Source organism: Malaclemys terrapin, chromosome 6 (genome assembly GCF_027887155.1).
Source record: "Malaclemys terrapin pileata isolate rMalTer1 chromosome 6, rMalTer1.hap1, whole genome shotgun sequence".
Classification (NCBI taxonomy): Eukaryota; Metazoa; Chordata; order Testudines; family Emydidae; genus Malaclemys; species Malaclemys terrapin.
In genome coordinates, this window is record NC_071510.1 from 35,865,749 (window position 1) to 35,888,510 (window position 22,762).

The 22,762-nt window shown below is 40.0% G+C and overlaps 1 protein-coding gene across 2 annotated transcripts; it reads left to right on the forward strand.

Moving 5' to 3' along the window:
• Positions 1-43: 43 nt before the first annotated feature.
• RFK (riboflavin kinase) lies at positions 44-22,636 on the forward strand. Of its 2 annotated transcripts, none has more exons than XM_054032648.1 (4): positions 44-540; positions 8,317-8,468; positions 11,542-11,644; positions 15,311-15,539. In XM_054032648.1, exons 1-4 carry the CDS (start codon positions 198-200, stop codon positions 15,415-15,417), a joined length of 705 nt encoding a protein of 234 aa, XP_053888623.1. In that variant the 5' UTR covers positions 44-197; the 3' UTR covers positions 15,418-15,539. The 2 variants fall into 2 exon arrangements, with proteins under 2 accessions (XP_053888623.1, XP_053888622.1); XM_054032647.1 differs by lacking the exon at positions 15,311-15,539 and adding an exon at positions 19,058-22,636 and having other exon boundaries at positions 46-540.
• Positions 22,637-22,762: the final 126 nt, after the last annotated feature.

The following is a 22,762-nucleotide window of genomic DNA, read 5'->3' on the forward strand; positions in this document are numbered from 1 at the left end:
CTGGCGCGGGGCACCTCCCTCCGCCCCCCCAGGCTGGCGCGGGGCCCTTGCCCTCCTTGCTGAGCGTGAGGCAGAAGGGACCCGGCGCTCTCACTTGGGGGAAGGGGGGAGGTATGCGTGCGGCGTAACGAGTCTGCGCGGCGTCCCTCCCACGCGCGGCTGGGCGAGTCCATTCACAGGGGAATCCGGAAGATTCCATGGCGAAGAAACTGGAACCTTCTAGTAGGTCGCGGCTCGCGTCCGCCCCCTGCCCATCCCTTCCGCACCGGCGTCTGGGAATTCAAAGCCGGCTAGTCAACCCGACAGCAGCCCTCCGCGCGCTACGAAAGAGCAGCAGCGCTCAGGAGGGGCCCGCGCGGGAACCGTCGCTGCTGGTGGCCGTTGGGGTTGGTTCTCGAGCTAGCCGTCCTCGCCCTCATCGACCCTGCGCCGGCGGCCGGTCTGCTCCTGCCGCGGCCATGAGGCACCTGCCCTATTTCTGCCGTGGGGAGGTGGTGAGGGGCTTCGGCAGAGGCTCCAAGGAGCTGGGGATCCCCACCGGTGAGTGCGGGTGTTAGGGACTCGCTCCGAGCTGTGACCCCCCCCCCACCTGCGGGGCATGGGGGCGCCGGGACCCCGCTTGGGGGAGGGGGCTAGCCCTGGCGTCAGTGACCCGCCCACTGTGACGTCACAGATAGTGCAATACGGGCTCGCCGGCCGTGCTTGCTACTTGCCCGGTGCGTGGCCGACCCCGCTCGTCCTTGGGGCCTCCAGCGCGGCCAGGGCTCTTCTGCCGCCGGCCCGGTGAGCAGCCGGAAGTGAATCGCTTCTCTCGGCGCGTGCCCCGGAAAGGGCTGGGCCGGCGGGCGCGGCGTAGCCGTGGGAGCCAGGCAGTTCGCTTGAGGTCTGGGGGCCTCCCTGCGGAGTGGGTGGGCAAACCCAGGGCCAAGCAGGAGCCGGGCGGAAATGGCCTTGCTTGGAAATAGCTCCCCCCCACCTCTCTTTAGCAACAGGCGAAGGTTGCCGGTGTAGGTACCCGCAAACTGCCTAGCTTAGAGACCGCTTATGCTGTCAAAAAGTGCATTTAGCTTATACTGATACTCCGCGCTAAATAAGCTCTTTCAGCGGAAGAGTTTTTATACTGATATACCTGCGTGTATTCTAGGTCTGCTGGTATAGAAATGTTGCAAAAAAAAATTCCACCTCTAACTGACATTGACTGTCTTGACAAAAGCTGTAGCGCTGACTTGGCCTGAATAACACAAGAATTCACTACAGCACCACTTCGTCTGAACCGGTGCTGGACACTCTCCTTGTTTATGTTTAGAGTGAACTAAGGCAGCTTGTCTACAGCCTACCGTGGGGAAATCTTGTAACTATTTCCACAGTTACTAACACTGATTAGCTCCACTTGTGTTAGGAACTTTGGGAGAGCTGGCATAGACATGCCACCAATTTTTAATCTCCATGTTGATTAAATATGCTTTAAACAGAATTGGATATTATTACTTCCAAAGCTGATCACAAATAGTGTCTGTGGATACTAAGCATCTTGTGTTGTGAATACTGGAGAAACTGAACCAGTCTTGGCAGCAGTGGAAAGTTCTGCAAAATTTCCTTTATGTAGGCAAGGTCAATCATGCTTTCTGTAATATGATGAAAAGGGATTATTTTATTAATTAACAGATTTATTTGGGCATAAGCTTTCGTGAGTAAAAACCTCACTTCTTCGGATGCATGGCTATGCATCCGAAGAAGTGAGGTTTTTACTCACGAAAGCTTATGCCCAAATAAATCTGTTAGTCTTTAAGGTGCCACCAGACTCCTTGTTGTTTTTGTAGATACAGACTAACATGGCTACCCCCTGATATTTTATTAATGTTAGCAATTACACTGTTCTGAGTATCACTTCAACTGGGTCCTTTTTTAACCATTTTTTGGCAACAGGCTAGTTTCTTAGAGTTGATTAGGGTTTGCCATAGAAGATCTGTGATTCACTCAGGAGCATAGTTTTATTTATTTCCATGATCCCTACTACCATGCCAGCTTAATGCTATGATTAGGTACCAGCACAAATTGGTGACAGGTTTGCATCCAAAATGTCCCCTTTTAAAATGTCAAATAATTAGCAATTACTGGGTATATCTTGCTTTTTAAAAAGTATTGTCCTAGTTCCAGGATTTGTGGGATGGAGGGAAGGAGTTTTCTTTAGAGATTGGGATGATTACATGTATGTAGGTAAGGAGGAGTTGCAAAATAGCTTGCTCAGAAAGCTGGGATGAAATCATGGCGCTATTTGATTTAAATGGAACTAGGATTTCATCCCTAGCTACCCCTCACTTTGACTCTTATACAGAGGATTCCTGGGGGTGGGGAAAGTTTCTTACCTAAACAAGGGTTCCCCATGTGTTCTAACCCCCCCACCCCCATACACTCAAATGTATAGTGAGGGATTAAAAATAGACGCATTCTGTTGGGCCCTGTTCTATTTCTTCAACTTGGGAGATGCTTTTCGGTTGTGGTTACCTCCCTTTTCTGTGATAAAGAAAAGTTAACTTGCCAGTAACAAGCTAATGGAATTAGCTTGTCGAGAAGAAAAAGTATAGTTTTGTGAAAGCAAAACTAGAATTGGAGAAATGCAACACTAGTATGTGTATCACTATATACAGGTGAAAGGAAGCTGAATCTCTTTAGTGTGGAAACATAAAGCAGAGTGCTGGACAGTGCCTCTTCATTTGTAACAGTTTGAGTTGGAGTTTTACAGTTAATCAGTGATAGCTTGTCTGATTTAGCCATGGTCTGCACTTAAAAATTTAGATCAATCTAGCTATGTTGCTCAGGGGTGTGAAAAATTCACACCCTGAGTGCTGCAGTTAAGCTGACCTAACCCCAGGCATAGAATTCTTCCATTGACCTAGCTACAGCTGCTTGGGGTGATGGATTACCTACATCAGTGGAAAAACTCTTTTCATTGATGTAGGAAACATCTACGCTATAATCGCATAGCTGCAGCTGTGCTGGTGTTGTGCCCATAGTGTAGACATGCCCTTAGTTTCTGGGTCTCTGTACCACTGCCGAGCTTTAGGGCTGGTAAGATCTTTTCTGTATTGGGGGAAAAAAAGGTCGTTCTGTTTTGTAACATAAAACTAGGAAGTCCTTTAAGATAAACACCATAAACATTTTTATTTCATTTGGTGACATTTATTGGTCTTGAAAGAATGCTTTATGCATTCCTAAACTTACTAAAAGGCTATCACAGTGTTCAGCTGCTGCTTGTGTACAAACCAACAATACTTGCATGTTTTGAAAACATTACATTGATGTTTTGGTCTCTATCAGTAACTAAAAAATTTGCATCACAGAAATCAGTCAAGCTCATTTAGCCAAGAACAACAACTGTGTGCTTTACCATATATCCATGTCGCTTCTAAAGCACAGACTTCAGGACGTAATGCTAAAAATATCAAAAGCAGTTTCACAGAAGCATTCTGGTAAATGTTTCAGCCTGTCTCTTTAAAATATTAAGCTGTACACTGAATATCCTGTCAGGTTAAAATCATTCAGTTTATTAATTTGTGCTGTTTACTTTGAACAAATGGAGTGAAATACACAATGGAAATAGAAATTCACCCTGAACAAAAATTATTCTAACTAGTTTCATATTCTGGTTATCAGATTAGCAAGATACTGAAATTTGAGCAGCCATTTGCATTTCAGTTACGTGTAGTGAGGATAGGCTTTTTTTCAAGCTTCCTAACAAAGCTGTCATATCTTAGGCCTTGTCTACACTACAGGGGAAATTCTATCTTAGCTATGCAACTTGAGTTACGTGAATAGTGTAACTCAAATTGACGTAGCTTAGATCTATTTATCGCGGGATCCACATTACGCAGTGTCGATGGGAGACGCTCTCCCGTCGACTCCCCCTACTCTTCTCGATCCGGTGGAGAACAGGAATTGACGGGAGAATGATCTGCGGTCGATTTAATCGACCGCCTATGCATCAATCGCCACTCGTTGATCCCCCGGTAGTGTAGACAAGCCCTTAGTCTAGAACAGGGAGTAGGAATTGCGAATTGCTGCAAAAAAGGAAACGCAAAGGGAGGAACCTGGAGGAGGGAGAATAACAAAGGAAGGAAAAAAAACAAAGGACAGAAGTAGGGTTGGCCTAAAGGGGAATATATATTTTTTGCTAAGGCTTGGTCTTTAAGCAAAGTTGTACTGCTCTAAATAAATGATTTAAAACCAATTTAGCTAAACTGGTGCAAGTATATGGCCACTCTTATGTCAGTTGAAACTTGGCTTGTCAGTTTAGCTTGGGTCTGTAAAAATTAGATGTAATCTAAACTAACTGCTACCAGTTTTTGCACTGACTTTCATATCAGTTTCATGTTGCACTGGTTTAACTGGACTGATTTAATTTAAACCAATCAACTTCTTTGTGTGGATGAGCCCTGAGTGATATTGATTGTGACAATAAAGTAAGGAATAAATAAACTTGATCTTGATTTCTATTCAAATCTCCCACTGATATCAGGAAGTGTAGTGAAGGAAGTCTATGAAGTCCTGAATTCATATCCCAGATCAGGTAATAATAAAACATAAAATTTGAGCTTCTTTAATGGCACGTCTACACTGCAGTTTTTCTGCATGTCGTCCTGTGTGGTATTGGCCCAAATCCTCTCTCATCTACACTCAAAGCCTTTAGACTTGTCTGGAGTTGGCTTACTCCACTGGGGTATGAGTCAGGCCACACATTGACCTGTGACTTACCCACTTTGCCGTGTGAAGGTAGCAAAGGCACGGGTACCTGACTTTGAGTCTAAGTAGTCCTCCCCTACCATTCTCACAATTCTCTATAGCTGTATATTCTGGCCCTTCTACTTACTTTCTACTACTTTCCCTCTATGCATGAGAAGCTACTGGCAGTTCACATCGCTGCACTATGGTATTCATCCTCATTTTACACATGGCCTGCTCCAGTTTTTGCAAAGCTCAGGCTAGCTCTGCCAACAGCGTAGAAGATGGCCTACCTCCAGCATGCCACTAGCTGGCCCGAGGAGCACGCTGAGGTTCTAGTTAACTTCTGGTGTGAGTACACTCAGGACCATCATTTTAGCAAGAGCTCCAGAAATATCCACCGTTAAGCTTATATGGAAGAGTCTGGCAGAAGTGAATGTCTGCCACACTGTTGTGCAGTGTAGGGAGCATATCAGGCACCGGAAGCAGCTGTATTTGTGAGGGCAAAGATGGAAACGGCAGGTAGGCAATGTGCCCTCTGCATCTAAATACTCCTTCTGTGAGGAGTTGGACTAGGCACTTTACACTGAAGAGCCCACTCTTTTCTATGACATCCTTCTGAATCCAGATGGTCGTTTTATCAGACTGGAGGAAGGGAGGCAGGGACGGCAGTGAATGGGACCATGATGGATACCAGGAACAGACCCCAAAACTGAAAACCCCAGTTCAGCTTACTCAGCCAGATTGGCTGGTGAAAGTCCTGGGTCCATTGTCCAAGGACTTATTTGGGGATGGACCTGGGGAACAGCCTGAAGGAGATGTGCAGGGCCAGGTTTGAATCTGCAATATTGCAAGTGCTGCCTGCCATATTTGTTGTCACAGGGGAGAATTTTTGTTCTAAGAGGGAAGGATTTCTGGGTTATGACCAATAAAACTATCATGTGGAGGATGGTGTACGTAATGGGGTGTGCTTAGCTTTGGCTGAGGGCTGAAACCAAGATATCTTCTAGACAGTTTCCTCTTCCTCCACCCCATACTCCCCACCCATATGCGATCCAAGAGGGATGTCAAGCGGAGGGGAACAAATTAAAACACGTTGCTAATGGCTCTTTCAAACTACCTTTGCAAATATTCCTTTCAAAATATTTAAAAGTTTATTCTCATGCTTGGGAGGCCTGTATACTTAGCAAACACTGCTCTTTAGGAACTCAGTTACACTGATATGATATAGACTTATACCTTGACTAGCAAAGAACTGTTCCAGGCAGCATGTTCATAAGTCACTGCTGGACCTCATTGCTGCTGATTGTTCTGTCTGTTATTAGGACACTATTGGTGCAGGGGGAGGGGGCGAATTCCACTGTGCTGCTAGCAAGCTTCATCATACCAGCCCAGGATCCTGGTAATTTTCCTTCACTCCTAAATGGGATGCTTATGTTTTTTGCCCACCTTGATCCAGCCCAAGTGGTAGGTGCACTTTCTGGTTGCCTGTACTGGGCCTGCAGACCAGCAGTGTCTTGATACCACTCCATGCAAAAATACTTTTTTTTAGCTTTGCAGATGTGTGGGTCATAATCATACGGATGGCATTGGCTGCATTGGCATCCAAATGATTTTGTAGGCAGCGCCATCTTGCCTTCTGTCTGCCAGATGTGCACTCCACTACCCTGCAAGTGCTAAAAATGTAATTTAATTCTCTTACCATGCTCTCTTAAGTCAGGGTGTGTTGTCATAAGCATTGGCAGGAATAGGTTGGCGGGGTTCTCCAAAATGACAGTGGGCACCGACACGCCGTTGATAACAATGTAAATAGGAGAGCGTAAGGTCCCTGCTTCTCCCAACAGGTAAATGCCAGGTCTCCTAAGCACCCTGGCGTTATGAATCTTTCCGAACTTCCCATGTTGGTTTTCATGGACCTGTCTCTGTGATTAATGAAGGCCTGCAAAGCTAGGGAGAAGTACTCTTTGCAGATGACATTTTTTCTTACTTTTTCTGGCAAGCAAAGTATGGGCACAGATTTGCCATCAATGGCTGCAGAGCAGTTTGGGAACAACATTCTCTGAAAGCACGCTGTTTATTTCAGGCACATTTCTAATGTCCAGTGCTCATTGGTAAATTACAATGTTAATTAATACTCAAATCTCTGCTATTACAAACCTGACAGGTTTCAGCCAATACTGAACTGCTTTGCAATGACCTTTAGCGGTGTGGGGTAGAAAGCTTCCCAAGGACTATTGCAACCTGCTTCTGTTGGTAAGGACTCCCTCAATTGAGTGATCTGGTGCTGGAGGGTTGGGACAACCTTCTCAGAAGGTCTGCTTCCTCATGCAGAAATTCTGGAGCCTCTGCAGGTCATCCCAGGTCTCCAAGACAATGTGATCCCATCACACTGTGCTAGTTCTCTTGCACCAGAAGTGCTGGTCTACACATGAGGAATCTTCAGTAATTGCAGCATTCATCATGTCTGTTCATTCTGTGATGAATGAATTGGCTTCAAAGTCCTGCCACATTCTGCATTTCAGAAAGTGCTTCCAAAAAGCCATCCAGCAATTCACCGAATGTCCACTCCACTGCATAAATAACTCTCCTGCAAACAGGAGCAGCTCATCTAATGAATCCGTGGCTTGTCTCCTGGTTATAGTGGACAGAGGTGAGGCGTGTGTAGAGGAGGAAGTGCCTCAGCTAAACGTGGCAGGCTAAAATACTTCTGCACAAGAGTCTGGGAAGGCTAGATGAGTTCTCCCACCATATACCACAAACCAATTCCTAGAGTGGTTCCACTTGGTGAGGTGCTAAGAACCCTGGGATATGCCCCCAGAAAGCCTAGCACCAAACAGAGGTCACTGCTTTACCAGTGTGGAAGTGGTGTATACTGGGTATGGCTTATGTGAAACTGTGTGATGACTCTGAGGCAGGCTTGAGTAATGCACCACTGCACACTGTAATACACTCAACCTAAATGAGTGTTGACGCCTCTTTATTAAGAGATCTTCAGAGATGGAAAAGATGGAGAGAATGGGATTGTTTGTAGAGGTCAGAGAGCATTCCTTTAAAGTAGCTTGGGTGGTTTGTTTTATAAGTGCTTAATGCTGTTTCTTGGTCTTCTAACATCTGAGGGTTTTTTAACTGTAACCATTTTGAAAGGCAGTATACACTTAAACCACTGATCGGTACCTGTGGTCTTAATTTCACTTTAATGATTATTTTGTGTGTGTGACTTTCAACACAGCGGTACCCTGACCTCATTACAGTTTGGCTTCTCTTTGTAGTGCAAGTGGGACTATGGCCACATTCCCTGATTGTGCTAAAGCGTTGAATTCAGCCTGGTTGGTTAATGTATATACAAGGTCATTTCTACACAATAACTTGGAACTATGTTTTCCATAGATCTGCTAACTCTGTGGTATCTTGGATATCCTACAAAGCCAGTGTGCTAATTGGCTATGAAGCTGTTTTTTCCTATTGCTTATACTTGTATTAAGTGGAGCATTGTGTCATTAATATCAAATGATATGAGTAGAGTTTTTTTAAATACATTTTAAGCTGTTTACTGTACTATTGAGCACTTAATTTATATAATGTACACTTATTTTGCAGCTAACTTTTCTGAGCAAGTCGTCGAAAGCTTTCCATCTGATATCTCCACTGGTATATACTATGGGTGGGCCTGTGTTGGAAATGGAGATGTGCATAAAATGGTTTTGAGCATAGGTTGGAACCCATACTACAAGAATGTAAAGAAATCAGTGGTAAGAATTCTGCTTTATGTGGTATTTTGGTTATAATAAACTAACTAGACTACTGGCTTGAGTAAGAGGAGCGGAAGTTGCTCCATAAACTGAATGAATGGGATTTAGATATTGCATTTCTAGTCATAAAAGTGGCACTTGTCTTATTTACATACTGAGAGGAGAGTCTCTTAGTAGATAGAGTCCATGCAGCCATAGAAGAATAAGACATGTTCCCGTTTACCTCTTGCATCATCAATTAAATTAGCTAAATTCTGATGCTGATTACAGGCCCCTTGTCATGCTGCCAGTTAAAATAAACGTAAGCTTAAAATAGTAAATTGAGTGCATTTGATTATAAAAGACATGGAAATAGGATAAATGAGTAAGAACCTAATGACATCTGTTATTTTTCAGAGTATAACTGCACTTCAAAATAAAAGAAAAATTAGTATGGCTTAATAGATTTCTTTACATAATTTGTATTGTTCTTCCATTATGTTTTCTGATCAGTAATGGAATCCACATATCATAGTATGGCCTCTTATGCAGAATCAGTATAATAAACTAAGAATGAATTCAAATATTATCAAGAACAAAGTCTGATGCCCTCTAATTATACCATCATCTGTGTAGGATTTTTTTTCTCTTGGGTCCTGGCTCCTTAGCCTGAACCAGCAAAAATAGTTAGATTTTCCGCATTCTGAAATCACAGGCAGTTAGGCATGAGCTCCTGCCCCAAGTTTTATTCCAGCTGCTACTCTTTCATCTCTCTTTAGAATCTTCATTCAGTTCCCAAATGTGTAAGAAGCAAAAGCATCCCTAAAATCTGCTTCTCAAATAATACACGATTTCTTCAGAATTCAAGAAACCATTTCAAAGATGGAAATAATCTAAAGCTAGATGGCAGTTTACTACATTAGAATCCTGAAACCTGATATGAAATGGGTGAGTAGTAGGAATCCTGACAATGATGCTAAAAAATCAAAATCATAAGTAGTTTTCCTATTCTTAACAATTTCATAAATGTAGGATTCTTGCTCTTGAAGAGCAAAACACCTTAAGAAATATCTCACACTAACCAGTTAAAAAATAAATAAATAAAAACCTTCAAGCAGCAGTAAGAACAGTGGTATTTTAAAAGCTTTTGCAGGTAAAACAGTAGAGCTCTATAGTACACTTCCAGGAGTATGCGGCGTGTAGGAATAACTTGAAATAAAACCATATTTGATAAGCAAAGACAAATATAATTGTTGAATCTATTTGTTGTTAGTACACCTAGCTTCACATGCTAAAACACTGTAGCTGCTGCAGTTTGTGAAATTTCAAGCTCTTACCCATAATATTCTTCTAAATTAACTTCAGTAGGAATGGAAATTTGTGCAGAATGTCTGTGACGCAGTAATTTCAGTTTGGTCTCTTCTGATTAGCATGTACATGAAGGTACTCGAGGAGCTTATGGATCATTTGTATCTGGCATGTCTTATGATGACGCTTAGCTATACATTTCCTTTAATTAGATTTGGGCAATGGATTTAGAGTGTGTAGATTAAATGCCGATTAGTGACATAACTAAATGAGGATTTTGCTTGAGAAATGAAGTGCTTTGTTCAAATTGTCATGCTTGTTAGCTATTTCTGCTAGCTCCTCATTTAATTGCATGTGCTTCTTTGATTCAAGAAACATTAAATTCAGTCATAAATACTAACAATATCATGAGGCACTCTGTGCATTTAAGATTTCAGAGTGTTAGCCCTTTTAGTCTGTATCAGCAAAAACAATGAGGAGTCCTTGTGGCACCTTAGAGACCAACAAATTTATTTGGGCATAAGCTTTCATGGGCTAAAACCCCCTCCTCTGCCATGTACATTGGCCAAACTGGACAGTCTCTACGCAAAAGAATAAATGGACACAAATCAGACATCAAGAATTAGAACAGTCAAAAACCAGTAGGAGAACACTTCAATCTCCTTGGACACTCAATAACAGACTTAAAAGTGGCAATTCTTCAACAAAAAAACTTCAAAAACAGACTCCAACGAGAAACTGCAGAACTAGAATTAATTTGCACCTGGACACCATCAAATTAGGCCTGAATAAAGACTGGGAGTGGATGGGTTACTACAAAAAGTAATTTCGCTCTGCTGATACTCACACATTCTTGTCAACTGTTTGAAATTGGCCACCTTGATTGCATTGGCCTCATTAGCACTACAAACGTGATTTTTCTCTCCCTTGATATTCACCCCTTCTTGTCAACTGTTGAGAATAGGCCACTTTCACCTTAATTGAATTGGCTCGTTAGCACTGCCCCCCCACTCACTTGGTAAGGCAACTCCCATCTTTTCATGTGCTGTGTATTTATACCTGCCTACTGTATTTTCCACTCCATGCATCTGATGAAGTGGGTTTTAGCCCATTAAAGCTTATGCCCAAATAAATGTTAGTCTCTAAGGTGCCACAAGGACTCCTCATTGTTTTTGCTTATACATTTAAGAGGACTAGAAAAATGTTTTGTTTCCTCTCTTGTTTGTATTAAGCCATCTAAACGGAAACAAATTCAAATTTACTATCTATTAAAGGTATTCTTTGTTTAGGATAAAGGTGAAGGATTATGTGACTAAATTTGACTTAGGAGCCATTGATTCAGAATCTATACCTACAGGAGTGTTTTGTTTTTAATTATATATTCACATCTTAAGTGATTCTCAGCCATTTTCTGCCCTCAGATACAGTGTGTACAAAACTCTCATTAAAAAAACCTGGGCATTGCTCAAGTGTACATGAGCATGTAGACTATTCTGTAGTTCTTTGGACATAGTAGCATGAAATTAATGGTTGAGACTCTTGTCATGCTTACTGAAGTTTCAGAGATGCTCAGTTTACTGTACTTTAACAGTTTTCTGTCAGGTTTCTTAAACATGGATAATAAATGTTAATTTAAGTTACTGAACTTTATTAAGATGTGGGGCAGGGATAAAATAGTTTTTTTTTTCCTCTTTGTAGTTGGTAACAGTAACTTGGGCTAAACTTTTTGAGAAACAGAGAAAACATAAACAAAACAGTTATAATAGTTTTTTTCTTTTTTCTTTAGGAAACGCACATCATCCACACATTCAAAGAAGACTTTTATGGTGAAGTTCTTAGTATAGTCATTATTGGGTACATCAGACCAGAAAAAAACTTTGATTCCTTAGGTAAGTATCAAGGCTTCCCTAAAAGTTTCTGTTTATGAAGATTTTTGAGCCTGACATTGATGGTTTATGCAGTTTACTGCCACCAGAGATTTGCCTTCCTCCTGTGTTCCTTTTCACTTTTGATAATTAAGTAAATCTTCTTTTGGAAGTGGATCATTCAAACCATAAATATGGTCTTCGCTTGCTATAGTAGGTTGAACGCAACAAAAAGGGCTTTACTATTCTGATACTAAAAAAAAAAAATTAAGGAATATCGAGAAATACAGAAAACATATATACTTACAAGCTGCGTCACCTTGCACATCTGTTTCTTGGCTGAATTATTCTTGTTTGGGTTACCATGGTGATATCACTCCCAGAACCTTGAATTCTCGCTGAATCTGAGCTATTGAAGGACAGCTCCTTCACAAAATCTAAATTGATTATTCAAAAGTGGTAGTCCAAACAGAATCCTCATTCTTTGGTCTGGCTCTTCAATACAGAACTTGCCATGGAACCTCCTATGTTATGGGAGTTGCAAATCTGATATATCATCAAGTGGTAGATTCCAACCCTTTGTGTGATTGCTTCTTGTAACAAATGGAGAGGCTTCACATTTCAGTTTTACTCCTCTTCAGAATGCAGTGGAAGCAATGGTGATATCTCACTTTGGTGGCTTTTCAGCAGGGGCTTTTTACTAATTGTTCCTCCTGTTATCGGTGCTGCACAGTACCCGAAGGAGAAGCCTTAGAAGTAATTATCTCAACACCCATTAGATGTGTCTTGTGCCAGATTGTGCATAATCTGGACAGGTTTACACATAGTAAACACATAGTTTGTCTTTATGAATCAGAAGTTATGGGATTGATACAGAAATGATGGGGTGATATTCTGTTAGTTTTCTAGGCCAGAAAGGACTAAAAAACATGTTCCTTTTAGTGCAGAAATCCTTAGAGGATCCTAGTTTTGGTAATTACATTAAAGACAATAATGCAGCACTGTTTCCAGATGTGCATTGTTGTCAGATTAAGGCTTTACATGTACCGACAAAATGAAATTTTAAAAATGACAGAAAAGGATTTTTTTTATTCAGTTTCTTTTAACACACATTTGACTCCTGTGCTCAGCAAAAAGAAGTCAAGATCTTTGTTAAAGATTCGTACTCCCATCTGCTCAGTTAAGAGCGGAGACAGCTCTGACCCAACTTCATTGGATCCTCCAAAGAAACTTCTAGGAAAAACCCTTGAAAAACAAGATTTTATTGTAAGATATTTAAAAAGAAAAAAGGGGGCGGGGAATCACCTTCATGTAGTCCTTTTATAATGAAGCAAGAAAAGGGCATACCATGTAAGAAGGAGAAAGTGGCATCTTTAACATACATCCAAATACTTGAAGTTTTAATTCACGTTCTCGTTAGGGAAAGTTGTAATCTCTCTGCTCCAATGTACGTTAAGGGTGACTGGATGCCTAGCTGGCTAGTCTTTGGCAATCATTTTCTTCTGACAATGTAACTGTTAATGCCCGCTCAACATCTGCCTCTTGTGATTTCTACCTGGCTGTTTCTCCCTACAGTCTGTATCTTAGCTTCTGTAGAGGGCAACCTACCCTTTTTAAATCTCAAACAGTGGGAATCTCTGATGTTTGGAGGAAAGAAACTTTACTTGCCTATAACTGGTACAGTAAAGCATCAAGTTGCCTTACAGAACTGCTACTTGAAACATTTTTCCTAGTCTTTATAAGTCTTATGCCAGTAAATGCCCTTCTTTTAAAATACGTTTTTTTGCATCAATATTTTATTCATGTGCAACTTTAAATGTTTTTGTAATTATGTACATTTTTTCATTGTTAAACAAATCAGTTGGTACTTTCCATTAACTTACTGGTAAATGCAGTAGCAATACTGGTTGCCCACTTAGTAGAATCTGTATATTTGGTCTGCTTTGATTAGAAGTGGGATGAGGCTATATAAAACTACTTCATAGAAGACTAAGTATTATGTTAATGGAAGCAAAAAGTACATCCTGTTTTGGTAAACTTAGGTTTGTTAGTGAATATCTCATTAGCAACATAGTTAATTTAAATCATTCTGTAAAACTGGTATTTACTGTTTAGTAATACCTTATATTGGTATAACTATGAGAGTTGAGGGAAAATACTTCTCTCAGCTATACTTTATGCACTTATAAGCACTGTGTGTCCCACTGTCTTCCTTTATAGTCAGCGATTTCCCCCCAACCCCTAAAAGGTGTGAAGGATGCATGCTGAAGGGGAGGAAGAAGCTTTTATTAAAGTGGCTTTAAAGCTGCAACTTGCAGGTGATTTGTGGACAGATGGAGGGTCTGAAAGTACCTTTGGCTCATCTGAAATTGATTAAATTTCAAGTTTGTCCTTTCAAACTTAGTAGCTTTTTAAAATAACCATCAGTGCTTGTTAATATTAATATATTATTTCCTTTGATTAATGCTACTAATCTTACCAGGCCCTCTCAGAAGTCCAGAGAGGCCTGGGCCACTTCCAGCTTTTGAGGTCCCTAGCCATAATAAAAATAAAAAATAACATCACATGAAAACAAAATAAGGCACCAAAAAAAGAGTGAGACATAATTTGAATATTTTTTTATTTAACAAATGCTCTTCTAGTGTTTTTCCGTGCAAATGCATTAATTATTGAGGAAAAAAATCTAGCTTTTGTGTAATGTGACAATTGATATTAAGCATGATGAGCCCATTCAAACGCTCTTGTCCCATAGTTGAACGGTGATATTACTTTACCTGCTTCAACACGTTGAAAATGAGTTCACCTGAAGCCACTGATGCAGGCAAAGTGACAAAAATATGCAATGCAATTGTGATATTAGGAAACACCCCAGAGAGTCCAAGTTAGAGTATTTCTCGAAGCAATTTCTTTGGCTTGCAATCCAATTTAAAGTTCATGGAATATATTTGGTTGAGGAAGATGACCTTATCACTGAGATCTTTTGAGATTTCTTTGTTGTACTGTCGCTGAAATGGTTCAGTTGTAGAAAGTAGATCTTCATTACTCAGTCTGTTGAGCTGCCAAAGAAACCCAAAAAGAGTACAAATTAGTCGCAGTGACTCAAACTGATGTACAAGACCTGATTGAATAGAGTCAATGATGACAAGGAAGACATTGACCCTATAATGCTGCTTGGCATCGGATTCAGTAGGTAAGTTGCGATTGGTGGAAAACTCAGATGAAATGCCAATATTCTGTGCTACTAATTTGGACTCGTTCAGGATTGCATCCCATTGTTCATTGATAAGACTTTCAATGTTATCCCTCTCAACATCAAGTGTAGCATTGCATGCTTTAGTTACCAGATTAGTTTGGTGGATCATTGTAAGTAGCTTCATCAACAGAGATGACATCAGAATGCATTCAAATTTGGACATGTGTTTCTGAATAGACCGAAGTTCAGTTTGAGCCTGTGCAGTGAGATTGAGAGATTCAAGCTCATTTAAAGCCTTTATCGCTGAATTCAAATGCTGCACAACTGGTTGAACACCATCAATCCGTGCAGACCATCTAGTTTTGGACATTCCATGCAGTGAAACAGGAAGATATTGCTTCAGAACTTCCCACCTTTGTGGACTGCTATTGAAGAGATTGTACATTTGCTGAACAGTTCCAAAGTAAGTAATTGCCTCCTTGAAATTTCTTTTCCAGATTTTCTCGTGAAATTATCAAACAAAATAAACCTTTCTTCAGTTGAAAATTTTGAGCTGTCTACAATCTTAACGTATCAAATAACCATAGTAGTCGGTTCCTTGTGAGAACAATCTGGAATGGCATCAACAATGATTTAAAAATATTTGGCATTTCAAATCTCATCAAGAATTGTTGTTTGTACAAATGACCCACATAGCTCAATAAATTTGTTATGTATGCATCTGGAGAGATAATGGACTTGCGTGTTCTTTTGACTTTCTTGCGATTCTCGAACTTGTTTAACATGCTCTGATAAAAGTGGGTCATATTTGCTGAGGAGCTCATCTATGCCTAGAAAGTTTCTATTTACATGATCACCAATACGTTGACTGGAACCAAAGAGAGCCTATTGCCTCTCAGAAAGAAAAAAGGTGACATTCAGGATGCACTCGAAGTTTTTTCCAGTTATTAGTTTCTGTAGAGAGTTGAGTCGAGAGTAAATTCTCAACTGAACTTTCAGCTGTTGCTGCCCTAATGGCTGATTTCCATGCAACATAGTTTTCTTTATTTGTCGTTGAAGTCTCATGTGACGGTATTCGGTCATTCAACTTCCTCCAACCTCTGTTGATGCTCCATCCTGAGTGATCCGAGAGAACTGATGCATTTGCAGCACTTTTGGTCAAAATGAATCAGGGCACATAGTACAGAGATTGTTTTTCCGTACTCCAGCATAACCAGTCTCTTGTGCAGGTCTCACCATTTGGAAGAATTTTTGTCAGCAGACGAGTAAGGAAAGCATGATTATTAGCATCTCGGGGAATGTTACTTGGAATTTCAAAACAACTAATTTTGAAGAAAAGATTGCATTTGGGTAGCATTGCTCTTGTCAATAATTCCAATGTCAGTCAGTGTCAAACCTGTAGTACTCATGAATGGCTCTTGCTGTGTAAGATCTACATCTTTCTGTTGCTATTGAGTTTCTTAATCGTACACAGGATCTTCTGCTGCATCTGTTACTGTTGGCACATCTCCTTCTTGACTATTGTGCTCATGATTAGGTATTGGCATTGAAATATCACCTGTTGCAGTTGCAGAATTTTCGTTATCTGTAGCATTGTTTGTTGGGTAAGGTGTGTTTTCCAGTGGTTTGAGAAACAAAATTATTGGCTTTGAGCTCTTAGCTGCTGCTTTACTCAGTTGTTTTTGCCATCTCTTGCTTGCACCACTTTCAAATCTCCTCTTCAAAGTGATCTATCTGGTCAATATGTAGCCTATCCACACTTGAAATATTCTGCTGTAAATAGCTTATCTACACGTGAAATCTTCTACTGTAAACATGTACCCAAATGCTGAAATCATTAATGATCTGGAGGATGGCATAGACTGCACCCTCAGCAAGTTTGCAGATGACACTAAACTGGGAGGAGTGGTAGATACGCTGGAGGGTAGGGATAGGATACAGAGGGACCTAGACAAATTAGAGGATTGGGCTAAAAGAAATCTGATGAGGTTCAACAAGGACAAGTGCAGAGTCCTGCACTTAGGACAGAAGGATCCCATGCACTGTTACTGACTAGGGACCAAATGGCTAGGCAGCAGTTCTACAGAAAAGGACCTAGGGGTTACAGTGGAGGAGAAGCTGGATATGAGTCAGCAGTTGCCCTTATTGCCAAGAAGGCTAATGGCATTTTGGGCTATATAAGTAGAGGCATTGTCAGCAGCTCGAGGGACGTGATCATTCCCTGCTGTTCGGCATTGGTGAGGCCTCATCTGGAGTACTGTGCCCAGTTTTGGGCCCCACACTACAAGGAGGATGTGGAAAAATTGGAAAGAGTCCAGCAGAGGGCAACAAAAATTAGGGGGCTGGAGCGCATGACTTATGAGAAGAGGCTGAGGAAACTGGGATTGTTTAGTCTGCAGCAGAGAAGAATGAGGGGGGATTTGATAGCTGCTTTCAACTACCTGAAAGGGGGTTCCAAAGAGGATGGATCTAGACTGTTCTTAGTGGTGGCAGATGACAGAACAAGGAGTAATGATCTCAAGTTGCAGTGTGTGTGGTGGGGGGGGGGGGGAGGAGTTGGATATTAGGAAAAACTTTCACTAGGAGGGTGGTGGAGCACTGGAATGGGTTACCTAGGGAGGTGGTGGAATCTCCTTACCTAGAGATTTTTAAGGTCAGGCTTGGCAAAGCCCTGGCTGGGATGGTTTAGTTGGGGATTGGTCCAGCTTTGAGCAGACGGTTGGACTATATGACCTCCTGTGGTCCCTTCCAACCCTGATATTCTATGCGTCTATGAAAAGACTTAAAATGAAGGAATACTACTTAAGAACACAAAATGAAACAGACAGGTTATTATCCTTATCACTGAATCAAATCTCAAGCACTCAAGGTATAATATAACAGGCTGAGCTGAAGATAAAGGGATGACATAGAGAGGGGGGGGGGAGAACACAAAACAAAACACAAAGGGATAATGTCAAACAATTTCAAACGTGTGTCCTCATGAAACTCACTATACAAGATCGTCCTCACACATTTTCACCTTGAATCTGGGCCTATAGACTACAAAAGCCTATGATGATGATGGCCAAGCTACCAAGCTAGGGCTAAACCAACCAGTCACCTCTTTTAGCTACCATATGAAGATAATAATGAGGAATTCTCACACCTAAATAATTCCTTAGTCAACTCGATGTAAAACTGTAAAGACACTAAAATGTAACAGTTCTCTGCCTTTCAACACGCACTTGATCTAGCACCAGCCACTAGTAGTGGTTTGTTTATATAATCAGCTGATCTGGGGGGACACGTTCATCACGGTCTAACCTTGTGCCATCAGGTCCGATATATTTTCATTTAATATTTATGAACATTTATAACTCTTACATGACAAAATCTATATCCGTTAACAAAAGAATTTGTTTTTTTATCAAATCACATCTATTATTTGCTTAAATTTGCAGCTCTAAGCTGAGAAAGTGTATCACATTTTGGTCCAATAGGGATGCGAATAAAAATAATTTGCTAAACTTATCAAATGCCAAAAAATTAACAAAATTTGAGGCCCCCTTTGAGCTTGAGGCCCAGGCCAAATAGCCCCCCGATTGGCTCTGAATCTTACATCTACAGTAAGACATAGTTTTAAAAAAAAATCTAGTATAAAGAATTCAACACACTTCTAATGAAATATGCAGTAAGTCTATACTTTTCTCTTTCAATTTAGAAAGAGTAGATTTAAAATTCTAACTAAGAAATGTATGTTTACCACTAGTTGGAAAAACTTAGGTGGGACCATTTTTCATTTGAGAATGCATTTCCACCGAAAAAGTTTCATTTTACGAAACTGTTCATTTTGTGGAAATTTTATTTGAGGAAAAAGTGGGAGAAGGGAGAGTTCCAACCATGCTGATAACATCCCGTTTCAACATTTTTTGTTTCAGAAATTTCCCAGTTTTTTTCTATTAGAATAAAATAGTCAAAATCAAAATGTTTTGATCTGAAATGGAACTTTTTGTGAACTCTTTCATGGGAAATTATGAAAATTTTGGGTTTTCTGAATAGTAACAAAGTCAAATCTCAAAATCCTTTGTGATATGGGATTTCCATCCTCTGCGCAGCTCTAAAAAGAACATGGTCTCTGAACCTGAGCTGTTCACTGGTAGCAGTGTGGTTTTTGTGGGTCACATGCACTCTCTCAATATTGTATGGTTAGTATTTCGTCTGAATTTTTAAAAAAATATAAAATGTCAACTTTCCTTTTGCAGATGCACTTATTTCGGCAATTCAAGATGACATTGAAGAGGCTAATAGAAAACTAGACTTACCAGAACATCTGAAACTCAAAGAAGACAACTTCTTCCACATGCCAGAAAGCAAACTAGTAAATGGCCATTAAACAAGGTCATATGTACACTTATTTTTATTGTTACTCTTGTCTTTGATCTGCTCTCATTAGTATTCAGCTGTTGTATCTGGTTAGTTAAGTGAAATCTGTGTGTGAACAAAACACTGTAAAACAGTACAACTGTGTTAGGCTTCTTTGTTTGAACTAATGTATTATTAAATCTGTCATGCAAGGGAGTAGAAAGTAATGTTATTTTCTTCTTAAAAATCAACATTGTGATTCAGTATGTTAAATTGTTCACAGGTCTGATCCTATGAAACACAAGACCAAAGTTACTAGTGTCTTTTTTGTCTATTAATGGTGTGTACATACTGGCTACAGACAAAAGACTATGTGAAGGCATTTGTTTGTGATGAGATTAGAGTGGACAGTCATTTCTGCTTTCAGTTGTTTTTATATTTTCCTAATATCTGGGCTTGAGCCACTAATTTAGAAAATACCAATAGTGATCATGCTACAAGTTTGTCTGTGATGTGGAAAACAGCGGTAGCAAGAATTAGCATACTGTAGAGATTATATTTTTGATATATTTTAGTAGGCATATATTACACTTGAAGCTGGCATTAATTGAAATTATTTATTATAATTTTATTTGAAGAGATTATCACTAGAGTAAAATAATTGCACTGTCTTCCATTTTAGTGACATGCTCCCTATTTTAAGGGTTGCCTGAATCCTAAAATGGATGCTTCTGTTTATTTAAAACAGTACACACAAATCCCATCATGCCAAATTATGGGTTGACTGATTTAATTTTGGAATAACAGCTCACTAAATTTAAAGTAATTTAAAGACACTAGATTTAGGTTACTAAATTAAATTTGTGTAACTCTGATATTGCAAAGCTGATTCAAAGCAGTCCTTATTGCAAGAAAGCCTCAAATGATGTGGAGCCACTGTAGCAAGACCTGTGCCCTTGTAGCCCCTAGGATGGGGGAGGGGACCATAGCAATTGAGTGTTGGCTATTAACAGCTGCTGCAATGGTGTTTTAGGGGCTGTTGCAGCTGGACATAACTGAGAGCAACACTGAGGCTGCTCTTTAGGTAAAGTGGTGGACAAAACCCACCCCAGTTGACTTGAGGACTGGGAAGTTAAGCCATTTTTATGTCCTACCCCTTCCTTGGGTCGTGTACCAAATGCAGCTTGCATGGCGCCAATGATGATGAAGCACACTATCAATTGCTATGTGAAGAAGAAACCAAAGCCGCTTTTGGGACACTATGTGAAGAGGATAAATTCAAAGTATAAACATTTCAGTAAAAAGTAAATACTTAATTATGGTTTCTCTTGCCATACAAGACATAAACATGCAGACAAATGCCATATTATCTAAACTGTGGTTTTACTCCAAGCCAGATTCTATAAAAATGGGGCTCTGTATTTCTAGTCTGATTCCAGATCAAATCTGCTTCTCTTACAAGTATGTGATTTTTGTTCCTTCTAACTACTAGCCATGCAAATTCATTCTGGAGTCTCAACCTGGGGATTTTGCATTCCTGATCCTGGGCTGCTCCTTAGGCCTAGAATGACGCTTCACATATGTTAGTGTGCTGAGGGCCTGTAATATACAGTTGTCACTGAGCACTGCCCTGTGACTGCAGTGTTGTCCAGAATCTCTGCAGTGCTGTGTGCTGTAATCCTGCTTTGACACCCCCCCACCCCCAGCATGCCTTTCATTTCAGGGCTTATGGGGTCCTCAGAAGTCAGACTTAGAGCTGTCTTCCTCAGTTCCTGTGATGGGAATCCTTCTCTGAATACAGGCTTCTAGGTTCCCTTTGTGCTACTCTGGCTCTCTCACGCAGTGTAAAGAGACCAGAGCAGTTGTGAGGATCTTGCCATGAGAATGAAGTTGAATTCTTTGATTTGCGTATCGCCAATTAAAGATATTGCAACTGGAACTTAACAGTCCTGTTGATATGAAAGAGAGAAAAGAATCTAAATCAGTTGAGGAAGAGCAAATAGTACTTGAGCTGGTCCTAGCTATCTTTTCAGAGTGCACACTGAAAATTCTTGACATAACTGCTGTCTGAAACTTTCCAAAGAAGTTTCAGAATTTCTCATTTGTCTTCTGTTCAAAGTTGGGAGAAAACTCAATCATATGCGGTAGAAAATACTGTTTAAAAAGAATGGTTAATGTGAGTGGCATTTTACTATATGACTCAGTGTAAGATGTCTTTTTACACTCTGCACAACAATTCAGTCTTGTAAGTTGGAAGGAATGGTAACTGCTAGGGATAAATTTTAATTCAAATGAAGGAGTGAAGGGAGGATCTTCTTCTTGCATGAAGATGTCCAGTTAATTCTGATATTTCACATTTCCCCCTTTCTCTATTGGGGGAACAAAGTAGCAGTTATATATACTATTAAGAAAAAGGGGCCGTATTGAAAAGTAAATGTTAATTTAGGGGTTTAAAACTAAACTATTGTGGCATTTATAAACTTTTTGCCAATGATTTTGTGTGTCAGTTGAGGAATTGTTTACCATTTTAGGAAACAAAGGTGCCTTAAGACATTTGAGTACAATTGTTCATAATCAGTAATGAACACTAATGTTCAAGAGTCATTTCACAATGTATAACCATTGCACTGAGCAGAGAGAACTTGAACTGCTAATCATATAAGACAACTGAAAGTGAGACAGAAGTATAGTTATAGTGAGCTGGTTTATATAGAGTAGTGTCTTGAGGTTGGTGTATGAGAGCAAAAATGTGTCTCAAAGTATATCTCTGCCCTTGTGTTTTGTTATGTACTTGCTGGATATCAGTTAACTAAGTTTGATACAACTTAGTACAACAGAAGCTTTATGAACAGTTATATTTTTGTACTATATACTAATGTACAAGTACCAATCTTGTATTTGCTTATTCTGCTGTTACAACATCTGAGCTAACTTAAAAAAAAAAAAAAAAAAAAGGAACTGTAGCCGGGTAACCGTTATTCCTGTTTGTCTCTCGTTTTCAGGTGAAAAGTCTTGCTTGGTATAAATAATTTTTACATATTGGTTGGCATGTTCTGAAAACATTGTCAACTGTTCACTATTTATGCTGCTTGTTTACTTGCCTTTCTTTCAGCTTTTACAATGAAAACTTTGTATCACTTTCAATTTCCCAGTGCTGCAGTAGTTGGGTTACAAACATTGCAAAGGAAATGGCTTTTTAAAAATGTTTGTTAGAATTTTAAAAGAACCATCAAAATACTTTTTTTTTCACAGTTTACATTTTGGGCCAAATACGAGTTAGTGTCTTTTTGAAATCTACTGCTATCTTTGAATAAACTTATGTCTAGTCTAGGGACCAGTCAATATTCATTTTTTTTCAAAAGGGGAAAAAACTGAACAGTAGCTTTTAGGTAGGATAAAATTGGTATTGTTCGTTTAGTGCGAAATGTGTACATTTTTAGCAGATGTTGAAAACGTTGAATAAAGTGCAATAACTTTGATTCTTTCTGCCTGACTTAAGTTAGTAACTAACAATTGTTAATGTTCAACATTGAGAACCACTGGTTATTAGTAATTTCTAGTATGGATATGTATGTGTGTGTATGTAATGTATATAATCAACTAGT

Coding starts and splice junctions, on each gene's coding strand:
- RFK (XM_054032647.1), top strand. CDS start 198: ATGGCGAAGAAACTGGAACCTTCTAGTAGGTCGCGGCTCGCGTCCGCC. Junction 541..8,316: donor GGAGCTGGGGATCCCCACCG/GTGAGTGCGGGT, acceptor CTTATTTTGCAG/CTAACTTTTCTGAGCAAGTC. Junction 11,645..19,057: donor AAAAAACTTTGATTCCTTAG/GTAAGTATCAAG, acceptor TTCCTTTTGCAG/ATGCACTTATTTCGGCAATT.